The sequence below is a fragment of the Hypomesus nipponensis genome, chromosome 9 (assembly GCF_054491055.1).
Source record: "Hypomesus nipponensis isolate SF chromosome 9, ASM5449105v1, whole genome shotgun sequence".
Classification (NCBI taxonomy): Eukaryota; Metazoa; Chordata; class Actinopteri; order Osmeriformes; family Osmeridae; genus Hypomesus; species Hypomesus nipponensis.
In genome coordinates, this window is record NC_140369.1 from 4,888,981 (window position 1) to 4,908,225 (window position 19,245).

Sequence of the window (19,245 nt, forward strand, 5' to 3'; positions counted from 1 at the left end):
AGCCCCCCTCCATCCCCCATGCACCCCCCCCCCCTCTCAGCATGATACACACCAACCCACCACACTCCAGTGATGATCAGTTGGTTTCTCTCTTACTCCATAGTTCTTACACTGTAGCTTGGTCTTCAAGTACAGTCCACACTGATGAGTTCTGGTACACAAACAGCCAAATGGCCTAGATAACACCTGGCTATGCCTGCTGTCACCGTGGGAATCAAGGTCCAATCTAAATAGTGCTGGATATGGGGTTTATTTAATTTGAAAAAATGACAACATCCGAACTCATATCAACGTTGACCTTACCACCTTACTCATTGCGTTTTTCAAATTATTCCCAGCTGGTACTAAACTCATTACACCTACTTTTTAGAAACCAATTTCCATTGGAGCTTGTGCTTTAAAGATTCTTTTTAAATGATACAGTTCATCTAACAGTGTTGTCTATTGAAATATAACAAGGGGACAGATTAAACGTTTCAAATATATATAAATCAGTACACACATCATCAGTAAGTATTTATCATTGTTCTATGTTTCATCACAGTTCATTGCGCCATCTTTAAGAGAAATCAGAATCTAAAGAAGTTTGTGTTGTATTGTTTGTTGTACAGGAAGCAAGTCAAATTCCTCTCCAGCTGAAGAGTATCCTCTCCACATCCTAAACTCAAACTTCTATTCTAAACCTCAGTAGTTAAAGTTAAACTCTCAATCCGCCTTGTTTACTAAGAAAGCTTTGGGAACGAGGGTTGTAGTCATTCAACGCTCCCTTTCCTGCTGTACAAAATGAAACGAAAAATTGGCGTAAAACTGCAGATTCAGCCCTCGGAATTGGAAGACAGTGTTTTGATTGTAATCTCTGACACGCTTGTGGACGTCAGCCGTTGAACATGGCCTGGCTGATCTGTCCGGGGATGGTGTAGAGGACGAGGCCAAGGAACAGAGCCAGCACCACCAGCACCACCAGGGCAATGATGTACTTCTTATAGTTCCTCCAGATGAAGTACACAAACGTCTTCAGTGGGTTGATGAACCAGCTGAACGTCATGTTTGGTCGACTGTAGAGAGAGAGAGAGAGAGAGAGAGAGAGAGAGAGGAGAGAGAGGGGGAGTGGTGGGGGAGGGGGAGAGAGAGAGAGGGAGGGGGAGGAGGAGGGAGAGGAAGAGGAAGAGGGAGAAGGAGAAGGAGAGGGAGGAGTAGGAAGGAGAGGGGAGGGAAGAGAGAGCAGGGACATGGAGAGAGGGGAAGACAGAGAAAAATAGGGACAGGGAAATTGAATGAGAAAGAGAAATAAAGCAAAATTATTTAGCAGGTGGGGGTCTAGTAACAGGGCTGGAGGGGGGGCTGTTAAAGAGGGCGGTGGGAGTCTTACTCTGGTTTGTCCAGAGGTTCTGGTTCCTTCCGGGCCTTCCCAACAGGAGCTTTTTCTGCTTCCTCAAGAATCACCAGTTGGATCTCTGCCTCCACCTTCCCCTGCACCGGACAACAAAAACATACAGGAAACAGGAAGCACTTCAAACCTAAACAGGAAACACTTAAAAGCAATATATATACATCTCTGACATAATTTACAGGGCGTTGTCAAGAGTCCTTATTGTTAACATTGTTAAATGGATTGATAGCTAGATGAACAGATGGATGCTTGGATGAACTGACTGATGGACTCCAAGAGGGATGAGTTGTTCATCACATACCATGAGGAGGTAGGTGACGCCGCTCTCTGTGAACTCCAGGTCGTCAACGTTCATCTTGCTGCGTTTGCTTTTCTTCTTCTTTCCTCCTTTCTTCATGGCCTCGGCCTCCTCCTTCTTCTCCCTCTCTATGTCCTCCTGGCTCTTGGGCTTGACCAGAGGCCACCAGCCCTTGATCCTCTTGCTGCGGAAGAGGGAGACGCGTGGAGTGGCTCGGTCCTTGGCCATCTTGATACTGCACTGGCTCGAGGACTTGGCTCCCCTCACCATGTCAGGAAGACACAGCTCGATGGAGCCTGGGACACGGGAGCGCGCACACACACACACACACACACACACACACACACACACACACACACACACACACACACAGACACACACACAGACACACACAGACAACCAACAAACACCACACAAAGAAACAAACACACACAAACATTCTTGAAACTTCCTGTTTTTATTCTGGTCAGTGAGGGTCAGAGTACTGTATTCCCCCTGCCTCTAGTTGTGTGGGCTCCACTCATTTCTCCTTAATTCAGACATGGTTATGAAAACAAGAACTGGGTCTGACTTGACAAGCCTGGGTTAGGGTTATGGTTAGGGTTTATCCACCCACAGAGGTTAAACAAGGTAATGACACAAGCCTCACCCAGGAAGTCATTGGATCCGATGAGGTCATAGTCCCAGACCTGCAGCATCAGAACAGCAGGCTGGCGAAACTCCACCTCGTCCAGGGAGAAGATGGTCTCCTTCTTTTTGTAGATGATCTCCTTCTCTGTAGGCAGGAAATCGAAGCGAAAGACAAAACGCCAGTTGAAGTTCCCCTCGCCGGTCAAAGAGTGGAAGTGGACATCCGTCTCCTGCTTCTCCTTCTCAAGCCCTTTGATCCAGCTAGATCACACACACACACACACACACAGATAAGTCAACTGAGCTATCACCTGATTATGTGTTTGTGTTCTCACGCTGACTGACCCTTTGACGTAGATGTCGCTGGAGGCGGTGCCTGTGAAGGGGTTGACACCCAGCACCACGTCATCCGTGTTCCAGATGATCACTCGCAGCTCATACCTGTCGTCAAGGAGACGCAGAGCTTTGGTTACAGATGACCCCCTCATCATCACTTCAGTCAGACACTGCTGTGATGCTGGGGTTTGTATTCGATTTAACTGGGCTTCTCAACTGGGTGACAAACATGTTGCCTTTTCAAAGCATGTTTTTTTACAAGACGATTATGTGTTTTTTAGTGGTATTTACTGTATTGGTAGGCGTGGCTTGATGTCGATTGGTGGAGGTGGTGGAATGTCAACAGGAAACATGTCTATCCACATGTGGGCAAAACCCTATGACAAAATCAACATTACTCAGACTTCTGTTGAGGAAAACTTTATAAAACTACTTTTAATACATTAAATGTGCGTGTGTGTGTGCACGTTCCTGTGTTTGAATATGTCAGAAACTCAAAGACTGAAAACTTGATTCAGACACAGGTTTGTGTGTGCAGATGTGTACTTTCCACATATGTGTGTGTGTGTGTGTGTGTACGCAGGTGTGTTTGCTCTGTCTGACCCGGGGAAGTCCTGGCTTGTCCGCATTCCACAGCGAGCGCATCTCCACATGCTCAGGCACCAGAGGGCAGGCGCCCAGGCAGAACTCCCTCATCTCCCCCCAGCGCTGCAGCACACTCAGGGCCTTGTGTTCATCCAGCTCTGCCTCTTCCTCCGGGGAACGGTTGTTCTTCTTCAGCAGCTCTGGAGAGAGTTTGTCATCAGAGTCGTCGTTATCGGTGAACATTACCTCGCCGATGTGGTCAGAAGACAGGAAAGAAAAATAGAGGAGTACAAGGAGAAGGTGAGGAAAACAGGAGGTGAGGAGGAGAGGAGGACAGGGAGGTGGGAGGACGACAGGAGGCTAGGAGGAGAGGAGGACAGGGAGAGGGGAGGAGAACAGGAGAAGGTCAGACCAGGAGGAGGTGAGAACAGGAAGAAGGGAGGAGAACAGGAGGACATGGTGAGAAGAGGGGACTGTCGATGGATCAGACCTTCAGGAAAGGCCTCAGGAGGAACCTTGAAGATCTTGTTCAGGACTTTGACCTCCGACTCGCGGTATTCCGGAGAGGGAATGCCGTTTTTCAGGCAGAGTTCTACCAGGATGACAGTGGGCTTCTTGGAATCCCTCCACATGTTATAACCATCCCTGGAAACACAAACAAACACACAAGCTGAGGGCGTGAGGTCACATGCGGTCAGTGTACTGACGTCATCTCGGTACAGTATCTGAGGGTGAGTGCCCGAAGCCTACCGGTCGTAGTACAGTGCAATGCCACAGCCTGCGTAATGGCGGCTGTAGAATCGGTTCTCCAGGTCAATGCTGGTTTCGCCAATGAGGTCATCAGATCCCAGGGTGTTGTGGTCATACACAGACACTGTCAGCACTGTCTCCAGGGGGAACGACACGCTAATCTCAAAAACCCTGCAGGAACACACACACATTTATAAATATACACACACATGAACCCACAGACACACACAACAGAAGGGCAGTAAGGATCAGACGTCCCTAGTGATCTACAATAGTGTCCTGTGATGTGCCCTGCTGTGCTGAGCAGTTTATTACAGTATGCTGTGTTATGTTATGCTATGATTTTCTATGCATTGCAATGCCAATGCGATGCCATGCGATGCCATGCGATGCCATGCTTGCATGCTATTTTGGTATGCTATGCTAGCATGCTATGTGATACTATGCTATGCTAGCATGCTATGTGATACTATGCTATGCTAGCATGCTATGCTAGCATGATATGTGATGCTATGCTAGCATGATATGTGATGCTATGCTAGCATGCTGTGCTGGTATGCTATGCTAGCATGCTATGCGATGCTATGCTGTGTAGTGTGAGGTAAGACCACGTACTCTCCAAACACGGGGTTGAGCTGTTTTGGCAGGTAGCGGTCCTTGGTGTCCTGTTTCTGCTGACCCACCTTCAGAACCAGGTAGGGGTCAGCCTTCCCGTTGGGATCCATGGGGGCCAGGTGGGTGGCCTGGGGGGGGGACAGGGTAGGACATCAGTCACAGAGAATCTGGGATGTGACTTTTGGACACATCCATTGAGATAAACGCACATGCACTTAAATAACCACACACACACACACACACCTACCTTCACCATGTACACCCTGATCAGAACCTTGACAGGGGCGTTGCGTGGAAGTCCGTTGGTTATCTGACACTCAGCCTCCTCATCCTCGGGAGAGATGGGGTAGATGAGGAAGGAGCCCTGAGGAACCCAAAACACATCATGCTGATGATATGTTGGCTTTGTAACATACTGTACCTTGCACCATGGGGACAATAAAGTCTGTAAAGTACAGTTCTATCAGCGGTAAGAATAACTATTCATTGTCCCTTAACACTCGCAAAACCAAGAAAAAACGACTTTGAATTTAGAACCCAGAAACAATGTCACATCCCACTGTTAAAGAAGCCCACAACACGAGCGACATTCCTGCTCTAGCTGGCTCCAAGGTCCAGGTCCCAAGATCTCACCTTGTATTTGCCCACAATCCTGTCATCATCTTCCTCCTCATCTTCACCACGTGCCTTTCCACTCTGGAGGGGAAAGATGTGGAGCCAGTCCATAAACTGGCTGAACTCATTCTCTAGCTCTGTGTGGTACAGCTGGAGAAAGAAAGAGAGAGGGAGATGCAGAGAGAGAGAGAGAGACACAGAGAGAGAGAGAGAGAGACGTAGAGAGAGAGAGAAAGAGAGAGAGAGAGCGAGAGAGACAGCGAGAGAAAAAGAGAGAGAGAGAGAGAGAGACATACACAATCCCTGTTACAAACCTGGCCCTTAAACTTACATTCATCCCATCGTCCTCATCTCTGGCAAACACAAACCTGGATAGTAGATATTTTTTTGCGCTTGGGTTTGGGTAGTTCGATCTCCTTTACCTCCTCTTCTATCTCCTCCTCCAAACCTTCCAATGTCATATTGTATACATCTACAGAGTGAGGTAGAGTTATTTAACAAAGCTTTAATGTCAGTAGTGTATAATGTGTTATGGAAAACCTGTCTAGGATGAACTACCTGTTTCCTGTTGATCTTCAAGGTCTTCCTGATTCTCTGCCTGGACACAAGAAACAGCAACATTAAAAGAGCCAATCAGAATGCTCACCCATAGTATGGTATGGTGTAAACCAGCCTATGGAGATTTGTCTGATCCATTGACAACAAAAAATAGAGTCTGATTGGCTCAACCTGCAGTTTCGCCAGCTCATCCAGTGATGCATAGTATTTTGACCACCAATCCAGTTCTTCCTTCTCTGGGACATCCTCCTCAAGCTCCTCCTTCTTCTTTTGCTTCGGAAACGGAATCTTGGGGAATGGAAGGGAAGTGTGTGAGGATGGGAGAGGAAGGGAGGAGGAGGAGGGGATGGGAGAGACGAGGAGGGGAGGGGGGACAGAAGAGAAGAATGGGAAGAAAGTGGAAAAAAACGATGACAAAAGGAGAAGAGACGGATTCTGACCAGGTTTATTGGGATCTTGGACATCTTGATGGGCAGGTTTCCCAGCTGCATGGTCTTCATTGTGACCAGAGGGGTGGTCTTCCGGATGGAGAGCTTCACTTTGGATGAGGGAGGAGGAGGGGTGCAGTATGATCAGAACTCTTATCTGCTACAGCCACCAGCAGTCTGGGTCCTAACAGATGAGGGTGTGTGTGGGGGTCCTACCTGGCCTCTTAGGCTCCTCCTCCTCATCATCCCAGTCTCCCAGGTTCTGAGGCCCGAAGGCCATTAGGCTCTGGACCACGTGTGTGCCGACCAGCACCATGCGCCCGAACGCACGCTGCTCCAGAACGAAGATGGTGAGGGGCGGGTGCAGGTATACCTGCTCTGGAAGCTCCTGATTGGATATGGAGCAGGAACAGGTAATGAGTCATCATCTTACATCACAGAGTGAACTACAGGTAAGGAGTCTTGATTGGTCAGGGATAGTGTACACGACCCTTCCATCACCTCTGGGAGGCTACACTTTTACAGCTGTAACATTGGTGTCTCCTGGTGGTGGATTCTACAGACTATCTTCCGTTTTGAGGTCGAGTCCGGAGGGTTCTCACCACATGGAAGTGTCTGACGATCTCCTTGAAATTGGGTGTGACTTTGTAGTTCTCCATCTCCTCCGACTCCAGACAGTGGCCCGCACACTCTATCCTCACCTGGGGACGCTCTACCTCAAACAGGTTGACCCTGCACAGGTCCCTCAGGCCCCAGAACAACACCTGGACACGCACACGCGCAAGGTCACAGATGCACACGAGGATGAACACACACCTTGACATACGCACACACATGTATGAACATACACACACACACGCACACACTATGCAATCACGCGTGTAGAACACACACCTTTACACACGCACACACATGTATGAACATACACACACACACATACCCGCTATGCAATCACGCGATAAGACACACCCATAATACCCCCTCACAGAGCCAAAGCCACCCCATCACCCTCACTTCTATCCTGAAGGTCTTGAGGACTGGCCGGACACCCTCAGGTATGACGTAGCATCTCTCCTCTTCCAGGAACTGGGGCTCCTGAGGGTCCACGTCTGCATTGAGGGACGGCTGTGAGGGCCAGGGGTCACATGTTAAAAGTTGAGGGTCTGTACATGTGCTGTTTAAGTTTTGTTTTACCGTAAAGGCAGGTGCTGGTTGCTTTTCTGGACCCTGGAGATGGACCTATTAACTGACAACTAAAAGGATTGGTCCAATTCCCTTTTTATAGCCAATCAAGACCAGAAGTAAACCACAAGTCCAGCTACTGACCTCTCCAAAGCAGGAATAGTCCAGTTCTATCAGCTCAAATGCTGCCAGAAGCTGGCCAGCATGGGAACGCCCTCTGGTGATGTTGAAGAATTTCAGACCAGGCTTCTTGTAAGGCTCCTCCACAAACTTCAACTCTGGCTCTGCAAACGCCCGGCCCAGAGGGTCATTTTTGCTCTGCATGTACACACATGCAAAGACACACACACAAAGAGACACACACATACAAAGAGGCACACACACACAGAGACACACACACACAAACACGGTTTGTGTAGTCTCAGGGTCAGGGTCTGTGTTTCATTTGATTGAGTTACTATGGTAACGGAGAGGTTACCATGGCATCAAAGTCGTAGAGGCTGATGATGATGATTGGAGGGTCATCCCTCAGCTCCTCCTTGGTGCCCTCGATCAAGATCCTGTCGAACAGCAGCAGCTCACACCAGGTAGGGGACAGGGTCTGGTTCAGGATCTACACACACACCGTTTATGAACAAACACACCCAGTACCAGGAGCGGATCTAGAGATTTTCATTCGGGGTGGCAATGGGGTGGAAGGATGTTGTTGGCTGGCCTACTCCCTATGGTAAAGGATTAGGCTACAACATTGTAGTTTAAATTAAACAGTAACATTAATATTATTTATTGAAATGTTCTGTAATGTATAAATAATATTTTTCCATGGGAAGATTGGGGTGGCAGTATATTTTATTGGGGTGGCAGCTGCCACCCCTTGCCACCCCTTAGATCCGCCACTGCCCAGTACATTAACACACACACAAACATTGTATTAACACACATGCCCACTATGGACCCCTATATTACATTAACACACACACTCAATATGAGCAACCCTATAACATAAACACACACACGGAGGAGAGAGTGGTAGGAGAGACTCACCCGTGAGACCTGGCACTGCGTGGAGAACAGCACCTTGGTGAAGGGGTCCGACAGGCCGGTGTCATCTGAAGCGATGATGCCACGCGCCTGGTACATATGGCAACGCAGCTGGAAGTAACGACTGTCTGAGGATACACACACCCAAAACAGTAAAGACACACAGGAAACACAGAATACTGACATTGTGGAGATATAATAAAGACCAGTCAGAAGAAGTAGACACAGTAGATGTACAGTAGACACACAATAGAAACCAGTGGGGCAACAGTAGAGAGGAACACAGGGGAGGAAGAGACAGCGGGAGGGGGAACCCTGACGGTAGGGGTTCAGGGGGTGCTGCTCACCCTGGCAGGTCAGGGAGATGGGGGGCATGTTGGCGGGCATGGGCACCCCAGCTGGCATCGGCTCACAGACAGGCAGGAACTCTCCAGGCAGGCTGATGGTACAGTTTTTGGCGTACTTGGTGATGCCCAGCCACAGATACACCTCAAGCTTGGCGAAGATCTCTCCCACGGGGCCACCAGGGGTCTAAAGACACACACACACACACACACAGACACACACACAAACACACATACACAGTGATATAGAATTTAATATGACCTATGTCGTACCTGCGGTAGAGAAAATATTTTTGTGTGAATTTGTGTGTCTGTGTGTCTGTGTGTGAGAGAGTGTTTGCATGCAGCGTCCATGTGGTACCTTCATGTAGATGGTGGACAGCTTGCCACAGTCCTTGCCTCTCTGCTCCTCCACCAGAGAGAACAGGATGGAGTGTGAGGGGATCCGACAGTAGGCCAGCCTCCGACCTGCACTCAGCATCCACAGAAACACATCTGGCAGGGTGCTCTGGGGCTGGAGGGGAGAGGGGTGGAGGGGAGAAGGGTGGAGGGGTGGAGGGAAGAGGGGTGGAGGGAAGAGGGTTGGAGGGGAGAGGAAGACATAAGTATGACAAGAACCGTCAGAGACTGAGAAGCGACTGAGAAGTGATTGGTCCATCCAACCTCTTTGGCGAGCAGTAGGAGCTTCTTGAGGATCTTCTGTGCTTCTGACAGCTTCTCTGGAGCTGTCCTCCTGGTCACCCTCCTCCTGGCACGCAGCGCTGCCCTGGCCAGCAACAGCTGGATTCACACACACACACACATTCACAGAACCCCCCCCCCACACACACAGACACACGCACGAGTTAGATTCGTAGCTTGTTGACTTTCTGTGGTGTTGAAGGAGCTGACGACCGAGGTGTTTGTGGTGAGGCTGTGAGAAGATACGCTCAGTCAGGAGGTGACTCACGATTCTCTTCCGGAGGAACTCTCGTCTGCGTTTGTCCAGGTTGTTGGGTTTGTAAGCTCCCTTCTTGAATGCATTGGAGCAGTACTGTCTGGAGAATCACACTCGGATGATTCGTTTTGATTCACTTTCAGGCTCGGAAATGTGCAGCCGGATTTTTATTTAGTGTTTATTCACACTGGTGTGTGTCTGGTTGCGGCTGACATTCGCAACCAGACACATTTCCACATTCCTTCCGTAGCAGTTTAGGTATGACACTAACATTAAAGTGCATCTGCTGATTCAGACAAGTGAATGTTTACATTCAGTAAAGAGTGACTCACTTGCAGCTGGCCACAAACTCTGTGAGAACCTCCCCCAGGCGGTCCTTCACCCTGCTCTTGGGTCGCTTCAGAAGACCCTCCACCTCCTCCAAACCTATCTCCTAAAGAGTACAAACCTACGTCAGCTCCACACTCACATACACTCACACACACACTTTCATATTCAGGCAAAACAGACTTTGAGAGCAGGGTTTTTGACAGACGTCCAGACAGATTTACCAGCCTGTCAGCAATCTTGTGTAACCAATTTGAGCTGTAGTAGCGGAAGCTGTGGTCCTCGAAGCAACACCAGAGGTAGAGGCAAGGCTTCTCTCCCCTGAGGGGCACACAACGGAACGACCTGCAAACGTTCGTCCAGGATTAGATGGGATCCAAGCCAGTCAGGGTGGATGTACGTAGAGAGTTAGGATTAGTGAGGGTCAGTGTGCATGCTGGTCTTGAGGAGAGGCTGGTAGTCGTCTTACCTGTCAAACTCAGTGGGCTGTGGTTTTCTCGGCTTGGAGACCGACCTGTCCAGAGGCCCAGGGTCCAAGAGCTGGCCCCTCTCCAGCTCGTCTTCGGACCCCAACAGAGGCTGGCCGTCATCGCTCAGATCCTCCATGCCTACGCTCACGTCATCTCTGCTCCTGGAAAGATCTTCCCTGCTCCTGCGTAGGTCATCCCTGCTCCTGCGTAGGTCATCCCTGCTCCTGCTAAGCTCCTCCTTGCTGCCACTTTTTTGGGACTTCGCCACCTCCACCACCTTCCCATAGTTCCCTGTGGACAACAGAAAAAATGGTTTGATGGAACAAAACATGATGTGATACTCAAACGAGGACATGTATTTTCTTTGGTGGTAAATTGTGCTTCGGAGATTAGAATCTTTCCAGGGAAAATTGTCAAATCGGGTCTTAGAGATACTTCCAAAGGTCAGTGTTTTTTCAGACTTTACAATACAGCTGCATTCACATCTTACCTATAGACAGTTCGAAGGTGATTGACTTGCTCCCAATGACAGGATCCATCATGGTGATTTCAAAAAAGGAGGCAAACAGCAGAAACTCCTCCTTCTCTCCCACCAAACCCTGCAGGGCACAACCGGTTACAGAAGAATCAGGATGCAGGGGAGAGTGGTGCTAAGAATTGTGGGTAATGTAGTTCAGACTGACCTCAGGCAAGGGGTGGACCTCCTTCACCTCCACAGTGACTGCCTCTGGTACCTCCATGCCTGCCTCCTCTGATTCCACTGCAGACCCAGCTACACACAAATACATAAAACATCGACATCTACATAAGCCTCGACAACTATTTAGTTTCGGACAATATCAAAAACAAAGACGTCAGTGTTGTTGTTTTGGATGTGGCCGCACAGACCCACAACGCAATGCAAGTTGTTCAATGGCAGAACCAAAATTCCCAGCATGCCCCTCACCATCCTGCTTCCTCTCCTTGGTCTTCTTGCTCTTCCTCTTTAGGCGGCCCAGCGCCCCCTTCACTCTGGGGGAGGGTTGGGTGTCCGCGGCAGCAGAGTTGGGCGAGGAGTAGACCTCCACGCTGAGGCCCAACAGGAGCCGTCCACGGTAGAAGATGCCTTCACTCAGCCCCTCGTTCATGGCCTGGTGCACGTCCCTCAGGGCTGAGTTCCTGGGAGAACCGTAAAGGTTGATCCAGGAAGGGCCGAAGGTTGGGTCAAACCCTGGAGGACGGACGGAAGGGAGACAGAGAGAAAGATGGAGAGATGGAGAAAAAGAAAGAGAGATGGAGAGAAAGAGGATGAAGGATAGACAGCAAGATGGAGAATGATAGTATCAGAGATCATCATCAGAGATCATGTCAGAGAATCAAAGTAGTTCTTGACTACAAAACATGCTGTGAGGTGAATTCAGATGACTCTTGGACTTGTGTTAGGGTCAGATATATGTTAGGAACTGTACCATTTCTGGTTGGGTCAGAGATCTGTTGAAGGTCCAGGAAGTGTGTTGCCACGGCGACATCTCCAATATTAGCATCATCGAGGATCTGGATCTTGATTCGTTGAGCAAGGGGTGGGAACTGCTCGATGAAGGAGATCTGCTCGTTCCATGTGGGACTGTTGGTGCCCGACACCACGGAAGTCTCTCCCTGAAAGAAACACAACAGGGCAAACAGGACTGAAATCAGGAACACCTTTCCACTCTCCTCTCCCCTCTCCTCCCTTATCCTCTACTCCAGCCGTGCCCCACCTTTTCCACTTTGCAGCCCACTTGCACAGCTCAAATACTTTTGCGGCCAACCTGTATTACCATAGCAGACCACTAGTGGGCACTATAGTGGGCACTATTCTGCTCTCCTCTCCGATGCTCTCTCTCCTTCCCCAGTCTCTTGCTGAGAGGGACCAGCTGAGCTAAAGGACCTGATCGGAGCTGATAAGATGTGTATTTGTGTGTGTCAGTGTGTGTGCTACCATTAATAGCAGTGTAAATAGAGGGACCACAGCCCATTGAACAAATAGTAGCTGTGTTCTGGTAAAAGGTGTTGGGCAAGGGGGAAAGAGATGGAATGCGCGTGTGTGTGTGTGTGCATACATGTTTATATGTGACTGCGTGTGTGTGTGCTGGTACCTGCTGCCCAGCGAAGGTGACCTGGACGTAGGGGTCTATGAAGACGTTCCTGTCCATCATCTTGGAGAAGTTCCCCAGGAAGCCTGCACTCATGCTGGGCAGACCCTCGGCCTGGTACACCCTCACCAGGAACTGGGCCCAGGGCCGCTCCGCTGGCATCCCCCTGGGCAGCAGCAGGTTCCTGCACACACACACACACACCACACACACACACACACCACACACACACACACAGCACACACACACCACACACACACACACCACACACGCACACACCACACACACACACACCACACACGCACACACCACACACACACACGCACACACCACACACACACACACCACACACGCACGCACCACACATACACCACACATACACACGCACACACCACACATACACCACACACACACACACATACACCACACATACATACACACACACGCACACACCACACATACACACATACACACAAATGAAAATACACACACCACACACACTTGGATAGTCCTGTGGAATATTAAATGTTGCACTTGGGCTCACTTGTCGATCTCGTCGTTCTTGGCGCCGGTCGAAGGCATGCTGAGGTCGTCTCCCTTCCTCACCACGGTGATGCTGGCCTTGACGTAGCCCCGGATCCCTGAGCGGGTGTCGGACGGGTCGGTCAGAGGAGCCCACTTCTGGTGGAAACTGTGGTCTGGAAGGGGTGGTTTGAGTGTGATGAAGTCACGTTACGTCTACTTGTTTTGGCTCTAATCTGCGATGATGTCACGTTACGTTCACTTGGTTGCCTTGTTTGGAGGTATTATGTGATGGTGTCACACTTCCTTGTTTACCTGGCTGGCTGTAGACGGTGCTGATGTCGATCTTGAACATTCCGATGCGTTTCATCAGGAGTCCCAGCAGCTTCTTGTTGACCACCTGGACAGGAAGTAGACGACCGGTCACATGATCACCTCACATGTTCTCCTTTTACCGGAGGTGACCCATCCAGCAGACACACACACACACCCATCCAGCACCAAAACAGACAGATACTCACCGTCATTTCAATGACTTTATCAAACAAGACATCCTGAGTCTCATGGAACTCAAACACAAAGTTCTTAGGGAGACAGAAAGGGAAGGACAAGATGGTAGGGTTAAGTTAACTGTTTAAATTCAGCTCAATTCAATGTAACTGACTTGAATTTGGTTCAGTTTCTCCCACTCTAGTCGTCACCTCATTGTAGAAGGGACAGTTGGTGGACTTCTGAGTGGCTGTGTGTCTCTTCTCCTTCTCCACACGGACGAACACTGCAGGGTTGATGTTCACTCCCTGCAGCTTCTGAGCCTCCAGGATGCTAACATTCACCTGGACACACACACACAACACACACACGACACACACACACACAACACAAAGTGTGTACTTATAAAGCTAATGTATCTCACTGGAAATAATAAGGTACATCAATTGACTGCTGTATGTTACTTTGGATGAAAGTGCCAGCTAACTGAGTACATTTAAGTACAATATGCAGTTACAGATCAAACAGGATCAACATGAACTGTGTATAGACCTAGCAGCCCTGTTTGTATTCATGCATCTAATGGGGTTATGTATGACATGATACAGCTAGTGTCAGCCTCTGATCTGTTCAACATCGCCCACCTGGAAGCTCTGGACTCTGGGAATGGCAGTCTGGCCATGTCTGGACAGAGCCCTACAACGACTACACACACACACACACACACACGAAGAGAAAGGAGAGAATGCTTTTAAAATAAAAATCATCAAATATGTCCTATTATAAATTGAATCAAATCTAAATCTGTTTTCAAGTTTTGTGTCTAGACATTTGTATCTGTCATTACACCAAGATCTATAGACCTTAGACATCAACACCCAAGAACATGGCCCTGGAGAAGACTGGAACCAATGGAACCAATATCCAGACGACTTCTGTTCTGTCCGTGATATACAGCTTGGATCTAAAGTGGATACAGAGAAGTTGTTCCTCCTGTACACCTCCCTTGGAGAGACTGACAGGAAGTTACCTCAGTATGGGTGTGAATGTCATGTTGGAAGTGTCCATGCTATCCATGTCAAAGTCGTCATCATCATCATCATCTTCGTCATCCTCGTCTCCAGTGCGAAGGAGCCCCCGGCCGATCCTCCGAGCAGCCCGGTCCAGATGCTCAGGTCGCAGGGCCTGCCTGGGCCTGAGAACCACAGCCCATCATCATAGAATCATCTCTTAGAACCAGAACCTACAATCATGGAATTATCTCTTCAAACCAGACCCTGTCATCAAAGAACCATCTCCTGTAATTTTAGAACCTATATCCTTCATCTTAGAACCAATACCCATCATCTTAAAACCATGACCTACAATCATGGATTGATCTCTTTGAACCAAACCCTGTTATCAAAAAAACATCTCCTGTCATCTTAGAACCTGTATCCTCCATCTTAGAACCAATACCCATCATCTTAGAACCATGACCTGTCACCTTAGAGACAAAACCTTTCATCTTAGAACCAGAAGCTTTCGTCTTAGAGCAAGAACCCATCATCTTAGAACCAGAAGTTGATTCTCGTCAGACAGAGACTCACCCAGCATCTGCAAACGCTGTGTTCCTGATCACCAGCCCTGACCTGAAGGTGGAGCGAGGTGTAGGAGTCAGCACTCACATGCTAGATCAAAGTGAGTGTGTGTGTGTGTGTATTTGTGTATGTGTGTGTGTATGTGTGTGTATTTGTGCGTGTCTCACTCGTCTCCGTCTTCCAAGTCCAGGAACTCGTCCCCGTCCCAGCCTCCAGCTGATCCCTGGATGGGCTGGTACCGAATATCCAGCTCCACATACATCTGAAACACACACATACGGAATCACAAAGCAAACTACATTTCAGAAGAAAAAAAACCAAGGTTATAAATCCCTCACAGAAACTTAATGTGAGCCCTGGTGTGTTTGTACATCAGTCAGGCTGTAGTTGGCTGCAGTCAGACGTTCTCTCAGCACCATTCGTCCTGACGTCACCACATGCTGCAGGCCGACCACCAGCTTCCCCAGCAGCCTGGGGACACACACACACACATACACACACACACAGAGCACCTTAGGATCAGGGCTAAATGTTTCATGTATGATGTCTCCCAGGCATAGATGATTCCAAGTCTGAAAAGTAGCACAGCCTTTAAAAGATGAAACATTTGGTCTAAGATGTATTAGCACTCTGTGCTTACATGTACAATTTCCCTAAAAATCATCTCATCTGAAATTCATGGTGTTACTGCAACTTCTCCTGACCAATATCTGTACCGTCAGCAGGTCTGTCAGGGACTCACCTATTGCTGAAGACTTTGCTGCAGTTGTAGACACTGATAGTCAGAACCTCGTTTCCAATCCCTTTCCCATAATGAGGCCATCTGAATTGCTACAGACACACACACACACACAGGCAGACGGACAGGCACACACACACACACCGTTACAGTTTTGGGATTTGTGGAGACAAAGTTAACAGCAGTATCATAAACCCCCCCCCCCCTCCACGCCCCCACTGTACCACACACACACTGTACTACACACACACTGTACCACACACACACACTGTACCACACACACACACACTGTACCACACACACACTGTACCACAAAGAACAACCAAGCTTCTGATTCACCACCTTAATAGATTCCACAGCACTGTTTGTCAAAGGCTAAACCCAGCATATGGGTTTACAGTTTCAGAAGCTTGTTACCCCCTTAAGTCTTTAGGAGTCTGACTCACTAAGTACAGAGAGCCTTGATGTGGTTTGGCAGCCACAGTAGTCAAACACAAGTACAGCCAAGCTCCTACAAGTTCACAAACAATCTGCAGGCTGAGCTTTAGAGAGGCTAAAGCTCTGCTATCAGGGCTCAACCAGGAAATGTGTTCTCCTCATCAATCAGTGATTGGTCAGGGGTGTTCCAGAATGGAGGGGCCAGTGTTGGCTCAGAGGGCTGGATGAAATTTATCAGCTCTATCAAAATAGTTTTACTCTGACTAGTACACTTACCTCCCTTCTCTCTCTTTCTCTCTATTTATCTTTCTTTCTTTCTCTCTTTCTTTCTTATATCTCACCCCTCCCAGCAGACAGCAGATGTTACCTCATTGAAGATGGCCAGGTTTTCACACTGCAGGATCTTGGTTTTATGTGTGAACCCTGTGGAATGAATATCAGAAGCCCCTTCATAAACATCATCATCCATATACAGGTTCACCAAACGCTTGGTTTCACCTAAACATAACTTAGTGAAAATATTATTTCAACCTATAAAACGTTTTTTTCTAACCTTTTAAAAAAAATCTGCCTTTCTGTATATTTTGAAAAATATTTTTACAAAACGTTTTTTGAGAAAATATTTTTTCTCTGTCTTTTTCAATGTATTTTTTCAAAACTTTTTTGAGAAAATATTTGTTTAAACTTTTAGGAGAAAATATTCCTTAAACCTTTCAACACTTTTTTTCAAGATAATCATTCAACCACAACCTATTTTCTCAACTTGTTTTCACACAAGTTGACACAACAAACATATTGTATTTTACTTTCAAACTTTTTTTCATACACATAGGAGAAGAGAGGAAGACATAGGAGAGAGAAGCCTAAAACACAGAAAATCAGAGCAGAGTACAATACAGTAAAGAATAGTACAGTCCTCATCAAAGGTGCAAACTTTGTACAAAAAAATACAGTAATTAAGTATTTGTACTTCGTTACTTCCCATCTCTACTTCTTGAAGATAGTTCTGTCTGGAAAATACCAACAGCTGGAGACTAAAGAAGACTGTCAACAGCAATTGTTTGAACAGGATGATGACGATAATGATGAAAATAATATGCTCTTCTCTTAATCCAAGATCCTGGAGAGACAGACTCCCTAGAAACAAAACTTAACCCTTTACAGTAGGATCTCACACACTACAAGATGAGTGACTAAGGAATCGAGATAACTACTGACCAGCCAGCACTGCCAATGTTACTGATCAACAGACAGAAAGGCAGTGAAACAGGGAGACAGAAAAATGAGTAGTACCGACACACAGGTAGATAGACCGGCAGAAAGACAAGTAGTATTGACTATGTAAGCAACAAGCAAAGACAGGTAGGCAGACAAGTACAAATCAGAGAGGCAGATAGGCAGACAGGTAGAATGAGGTAGAACTGACCATGTAACTGACAAACGGGAGGCAGACAGACTAGTAATACTGACCTCTGAAAGAGAGCTCCACCTTGCGATCGTATCTCCCTGGGAGGTTAGTGATCCTCTTCAGGCTGACAGTGATCGACATGTCCGAGTCCTGGCACTCCTCTAGCGCTTTCACACCCTGGTTCTACAGAGCCCCAGCGCCTCTCACATCGCACTCTGGTCCCTCGGTCACAGTTCCGTCAGATCCACATGCTGCCACCACAATTCCGCAACGTCCCAACGTTCTATCCTCAACGTTCCGTTTTCTCTTGTTCGCCTTGTTCACTGAACTTCTCCACCACTTCTCCTCACGTTCCTTTTTCTCTGGTTATCCTCTCCCCTTGTCTTTGTCTTTGGCTGTGCTGTTCAGGAGGTGGTGAGGGGACGTCCTGCTGTGAAGGAACTAATCGACTGGCCCAGCCTGTTCAGTCACTATCAGAGAACACACACACTCACATGCATGTTTGCATTTACAACGACACACGCACTCCTTAAACACACTTCTCTCATACGTTCAGGGACTGAGTGGAATAAAGCACAGCTCATTTCAGGTGAACAGATCGCGAATCAGACACTTGAAGAATTCCTGTGACGGTTTTCTCATGAATGTAATTTATTTTGATTTAATGAATCAAATAAGCAAGGCACAAAGCAGTCTTCAAATATGTCTGGTGATTGGCATTTCATAATATTTAAATATTATGATTCATAATATTTAACATGTTCCTTAAAGTGACATAATATCTCAAGTCTCAACAGATGCATAACAAACCTGATATGGTCCTGGCCAGAGTAACAATCCATTATTCAGCTATATATAATTCATGAAATAAAATGTAAATAAAAATATACGAAAGCATCTGGAATAATGAACAAACTGTATTTTGGAATTGTTACAATTATTTTAACAATGATAGAACTGACCACAATCGAGACCGTGGCACAAACATCATTTGTTATCAACAGCAACATGTTTCTCATCTACATACATTCAAGCTCGTTTTTTTTTTTTAAAGGTACAATAACAAATACCCAATTTAGTGGAGAAATGACATATAACGAGATATGATAGTTCCCATATTCAATAAGAAATACAATTCCCTTTACAGAGTAAACAGATACCAAGTAATTGTGTCCTAGCCATGTCTCCTGTCCAGGTGTGCTGGGAGAACGTCAAGCTCGGTCAGTCTTGGCTACTACTTCTTGTTTGTAAGCCGAGTTGCTACCGTGAAAGTAACACAGCATTGGTAGACTAAACACACTCTCTGGACCCAAATCAATGTTGGCACTTTACAAAAATATACGGGTTAAAACCAAACATACATTTGACACTTCTAAACTGTCCTTTAGGTAAAAAAGTAAAACATAATTGATTATGATTATTAAATAGCAAACAACCTGATTGTTTAAGAAT

General features: G+C 47.4%; 1 protein-coding gene across 2 annotated transcripts; it reads right to left on the bottom strand.

Moving 5' to 3' along the window:
* Nucleotides 1-249: 249 nt before the first annotated feature.
* On the bottom strand, nucleotides 250-17,934 carry fer1l4 (fer-1 like family member 4). Of its 2 annotated transcripts, none has more exons than XM_084706271.1 (47): nucleotides 17,856-17,934; nucleotides 16,753-16,808; nucleotides 15,951-16,039; nucleotides 15,580-15,679; nucleotides 15,376-15,470; nucleotides 15,218-15,259; nucleotides 14,659-14,823; nucleotides 14,273-14,333; nucleotides 13,841-13,972; nucleotides 13,661-13,723; nucleotides 13,455-13,539; nucleotides 13,162-13,315; nucleotides 12,621-12,801; nucleotides 11,955-12,141; nucleotides 11,453-11,716; nucleotides 11,190-11,278; nucleotides 10,997-11,105; nucleotides 10,708-10,797; nucleotides 10,506-10,644; nucleotides 10,261-10,381; nucleotides 10,042-10,142; nucleotides 9,722-9,809; nucleotides 9,436-9,552; nucleotides 9,134-9,286; nucleotides 8,776-8,959; nucleotides 8,432-8,556; nucleotides 7,866-8,000; nucleotides 7,532-7,705; nucleotides 7,220-7,330; nucleotides 6,808-6,969; nucleotides 6,422-6,593; nucleotides 6,220-6,315; nucleotides 5,949-6,082; nucleotides 5,778-5,817; nucleotides 5,588-5,691; nucleotides 5,238-5,369; nucleotides 4,852-4,968; nucleotides 4,605-4,732; nucleotides 3,990-4,160; nucleotides 3,730-3,884; nucleotides 3,258-3,439; nucleotides 2,946-3,031; nucleotides 2,664-2,759; nucleotides 2,338-2,579; nucleotides 1,692-1,984; nucleotides 1,370-1,470; nucleotides 250-1,055 (listed from the first exon to the last, which is right to left on the bottom strand). In XM_084706271.1, exons 1-47 carry the CDS (start codon nucleotides 17,932-17,934, stop codon nucleotides 875-877), a joined length of 6,081 nt encoding a protein of 2,026 aa, XP_084562397.1. In that variant the 3' UTR covers nucleotides 250-874. The 2 variants fall into 2 exon arrangements, with proteins under 2 accessions (XP_084562397.1, XP_084562398.1); XM_084706272.1 differs by having other exon boundaries at nucleotides 11,190-11,266; nucleotides 11,429-11,716.
* Between the last annotated feature and the right edge of the window lie 1,311 nt (nucleotides 17,935-19,245).

Excerpts from the sequence above, each read along its gene's own strand:
- fer1l4 (XM_084706272.1), bottom strand. The coding sequence starts at position 17,934 with ATGTCGATCACTGTCAGCCTGAAGAGGATCACTAACCTCCCAGGGAGA. Across the intron at positions 11,717-11,954 it reads CTCTGACCCAACCAGAAATG|GGTTTGACCCAACCTTCGGC; the intron begins GTACAGTTCCTA and ends TCCGTCCTCCAG. Across the intron at positions 9,810-10,041 it reads GAGTTTGTGGCCAGCTGCAA|ACAGTACTGCTCCAATGCAT; the intron begins GTGAGTCACTCT and ends GTGATTCTCCAG.